This window comes from Ziziphus jujuba, chromosome 9 (assembly GCF_031755915.1).
Source record: "Ziziphus jujuba cultivar Dongzao chromosome 9, ASM3175591v1".
Taxonomy (NCBI): Eukaryota; Viridiplantae; Streptophyta; class Magnoliopsida; order Rosales; family Rhamnaceae; genus Ziziphus; species Ziziphus jujuba.
The window spans coordinates 15,480,203-15,484,771 of record NC_083387.1 but is presented as its reverse complement, the minus strand read 5'-3'; the positions used below and the strand labels follow the sequence as shown (position 1 = coordinate 15,484,771).

Sequence of the window (4,569 nt, the reverse complement as noted above, 5' to 3'; positions counted from 1 at the left end):
AATGCTCAAAATGAATGTTGAATTGTACCATTAACACGTTTTAAATTTACCATGAAAGAAAATATTGGCAATGTTACCTAATGGTTGGATTGAAATTGGAATAGCTCACTAACTTTGAAAGTGTAACTTGGATTTTTATGTTATGAATAAATTACTGAAAGTTAAGTTCTAGGAATTGGTGTTGCACTTGTATTCTTTATGTCTTTCCATTTGTTTTTTAACCAGAAGATGTGTATTAGTAGATAATCTACAGAAATGCATTATTGGCACGCCTGTAAATAACACTTGATAATTTACTAAAGCAATGGATATTTCAAATGTAAGAAACGAAATGTACACCTATAAATTTGGTTGAATGTGACCCATACCATAAAGATAAAACAGCCAATAAGACCCTCATCAAAGTTGGAAGTCAACTGTAACAACCCAGTCTACCTGCATAAGATATTGTCCGCTTTGAGTCTAGCCCGCATGGTTTTAAAAGGCGTCTCAAGGGAAAGATATCCACATCCTTTTATAAGGTATGCTTCGTTTCCCTTTCCAACCGATGTGGGATCTCACAATCCACCCCCCTTGGGGTCCAGCATCCTTGTTGGCACACTGATCCGGGTCTGGCTCTGATACCAACTGTAACAGTCTAGTCCACCCGCATGAAATATTGTTCACTTTGGGCTTAGCGCGCACAATTTTAAAAGGCTTGTCAAAAGAAAGGTATCCACACCCTTTTATAAGGCATGCTTTGTTCCCATTTCCAATCGATGTGGGATCTCACATCAACAACAAAGCCCACATTGACAAGCAAGCATCTCGGCACTATATTTAACAAAATCCATAGTTTTTTTTTTTTTTTTTTGTCAACACGCAGGAATAACACAGCACTATGCCGTGAGAACTACTACACAGCAAAACCAGCTTTCCTAACAGCACCAAAATTTTGTCTTCCTTCCTCCTTAGGTTCCATTAGATGGAGAAATATATTTAAAAGTTATAACCATCTGTACTAAAAGCTTGAGTGGAGCAAACCTAACTACCACAAATTCCATATCATTTACAATATAATTACAGCAATAGATAGTTACAATATACTTAAAAGACAAAGGTAAAACTCCATCAGCACTTCAAACTGCAACCACCAGTTCAAAAACCAATTACATATTAATAAAATATGAAAATTAATTTGTTTTCTCATCAAAATAACTCCTACAACCACCAACAGCATTTATGTAAGGCCTAAAACAACAAAACATGGCACTTTAGTTTCAAATCTTGTCCAGCATATTCAGTCGACTAAATGAATCAGTATTAAACTGTAAACTACAATCATATTTTTTCTTTCTTTCTTTTAAAGTGCCCAACTTCCTATGTTTTAGTAGTTAGATGATATCAGTGCTTATAATAAAGAAACTGCAAAGTCCAAATAGCTTAAACTGAAGCGTGAGTCAATCAAAAGACAAAAATATTATCACATGCAGATAGTTCCGTTGCAACATGAATCAATAGATGGGGTGACAAGGTACCAGCAGATATTGTGTTTACTCTAACTCTGTGTTTTCTACCACTTCGAAAGCAAGGACCTGAATGAATCACCATATCTCCACCATATCTGTGACTAATTATTAAGAAGCATTTGGTTTGAATAGTGCATAAACATTCCCATTAGTGAATCATTTACCTCCGATCCATTTGCAAGAGAGTGCACTAGGATATCAATGCTGCCAAAATCCTTCTTCAGAACTTCAATCCATACAGGAACAAGCATAGTATATTCTTATGTCCTGACTCGCACTACACCACCACAGTGAATGTGACCAGCATAATAAACACCAATCCCACCAATGGCAACCAACTACATGAACATAACAATTACTATCCGAGTTACATATTCAAATGAGAGGCATGCATTCCAAAAATAAACAGCCAACTAGCATACATTCATTCCAAGATTCAAACAACACTTCATATTACGATAAATAATAAGCTACGGAGTCTATTATCATTACACAACCATATTTTACTAACTAAACTGGTAGTCCTTGCAATCAGATAGAAAACCACACCAAACTAAACTAAGAATAAAACTATTTCCTCCATGCTGATGCAAGATACTTTATCACATCTAGGGGGTCATTCCAAATTATTTTTCATGCAGTCTTGCCAAAATAAAGCAAGTTATTGGATAAGCAGTAGGTTAGTTCAAGAAAATATTGAAGACGATATGGAAACCACAACTACTTATACCTGTAGAAGTAAAACTATCAGCTTCAGATTCAAAGTCCAATGCTTGTTGAGGATTTTTCCCATTTTGTGAGGACTTACATAGATCAGCAGCATGGTTTGTACAAGGTATGGTCATTCCAATTGCATAAGAATAATAAAAGATAAATGTAGAATTTTCTTACGGATTGTTGAGGACTGGACAGTTTCTTTTTTCGTGCAATTGCCCAATTTTTCCACATCCATTGCAACATCGACCTTTATACTTTGAGGCAGTTGCTACCTTCTCTTTTCCCCCTTTTAATCTTTGTCCACATCCCTTTGCCTTCACTTAAGATGGGTCTTTCAAAGATTCAGAATTATTAGCATTACTACCTTTTTCAACAATGCATCCACTCTTCCTGTTGATAACTATGGATTTAATCTTGTCTAGCAAACTTTGAAGACCATCATTCATAATTACACTTACCTCTTCATTTGTTATGGCTTTATCAATGACTTCTAAAGCAAGTTGGAATAGTTTAGCTTGCCACATCAACATTGAACTACGTTTTCCACTTATCTTAACACCTTGCTTGTCGAATATTATTTGAGTTTTTGCAACTCTAGTCCACCTTTTCATGATATATTGATTTGGCAAAGCAATATTAATAAGGAGTCGCGAGAATGCCAAAATATGTCTATATGGAATTCCTTCACTCTCAAACTTCTTACAAGTACAAGATGCATAGTCCAATACTTTATCGTAAGCAATTTCCCAAACTATACAAACACGATCATTTGGACTACTCTCAACCACATACATTTTGTGAGTATCGTTTTCACGAACAAGTTGTGGCATTGTCAGTAAGCTATGCCACAATTCATCTTGAAACTTAAGCAAAATTTTGCTTGTGTAAATCTCAGCCATTTGCTTTTCCATTTCCAATGGCAATTTCAAAATAGGCTTCTCATTAATATCAATATCATCAGCCCGTAACTCTTCATGTTGATGTACAAGTGCCCTATTAACTCAAAGTATGAAATCCATCAATGAGTTTTTCTTCGAAACATATTTCTTGAAAAATGAATGGGAGCTTTCTGCACGTTGGCTACTTGACATTCCAGCAAAGAATATATGATTAAAATATGCGGGCACCCATTTTGAACGTATCTCAGATGTTGATTTCAACCAATCATTGTCATATAGGCTTGCCTTCTCGATGGTACTCACCCATTTTCTTTCAAACTCTTCAGGGCATTATGATTCCCAAATGCATTGTTAGAAGTCTTTATAAAAATCTCTATAGGTGATTGCATTTAAATATGTAGAAAACGTCTCAAGTATGTGCCAACTACAATACCTATGAAATGTATTTAGTATGCTTTGAGCTATACCCTTTGTCATTGCAGGATCTTGATCGGTAATTATCATTTTTGGGTTGTTAGTAGGCATGCTATCCTTTAATAGCTCAAACAACCAAACAAATGATTCAATTCTTTCATCACTTAAAAAAGCACCATTTGATCATGATTGTTAACCCCAACCAAGGGTGAAAATATCATATCATACCGATTAGTGTTGTAAGTTGTATCAAATACAATTACATCACCAAAACATCCATAAGCTCTTCTAGACACCAAATCAGCCCAAAAACAATGCTTTAATTTATCATCATCATCTACATCTATTTCAAAAAAAAAAGCATGGATCCCTTTCTTGCTCGGTTGGGAAATATTCCTTCAATAGTTCTGCATCTTATCCTTTTAATTCATTATGCAACTTAGCTTCATGGTTACCCAATATTCTCTATACCTCCAGCTTTAAATTCAAGAATAATTATTTGTTGGTGAGTTGGCACATTTGCTGTTGAAAATGCTTGGGTTAGTGATTTTTTGGCTTCAGACACACTACGATGTGACCTCAATAAATGCACTCTTCATGGGGTTGATAATGGATGACTATGTTGTTCAACAAATACACTGATGACATATTTCCCCAATTTTGACCTCACCATAGCAAGTTTTACCTTACAACTTTCTCTTGTCATATCCCAACATCCTTTTTTCTCACCGTCCTTCGTAGAAAACACTCCTTCCTTATAACACACAAATTCTTTCCTCCCAACTTCATTCGTATCTTTACATCTCTTAGTGGAACTTCTATGAACACTAAACCTCGCCTCTTTAGCATATTTAATGTAAAACGCATGTGCCTCATCTATCGATTCAAACTATTGTCCAACTTTTGGTTTGCAGTTTTCTAACACTTAGGGAATGTAAACATCATCAATGGATTTTGAATGTGATAGCAAAGATATTTCTTCAACTCCTATAGAATCATCATTTGCTTCTAACTGTAAATCATTCATGTTT

General features: G+C 35.2%; 1 protein-coding gene across 1 annotated transcript; it reads right to left on the bottom strand.

Moving 5' to 3' along the window:
• Positions 1-2,545: 2,545 nt before the first annotated feature.
• Positions 2,546-3,136, bottom strand: LOC107435280 (protein FAR1-RELATED SEQUENCE 9-like). Its single transcript, XM_016046845.3, has one exon. It carries the CDS (start codon positions 3,134-3,136, stop codon positions 2,546-2,548), a length of 591 nt encoding a protein of 196 aa, XP_015902331.3.
• Positions 3,137-4,569: the final 1,433 nt, after the last annotated feature.

What these genes read in the sequence shown, in the direction of transcription:
- LOC107435280 (XM_016046845.3), bottom strand. Translation starts at nt 3,136, where the DNA reads ATGGAAAAGCAAATGGCTGAGATTTACACAAGCAAAATTTTGCTTAAG.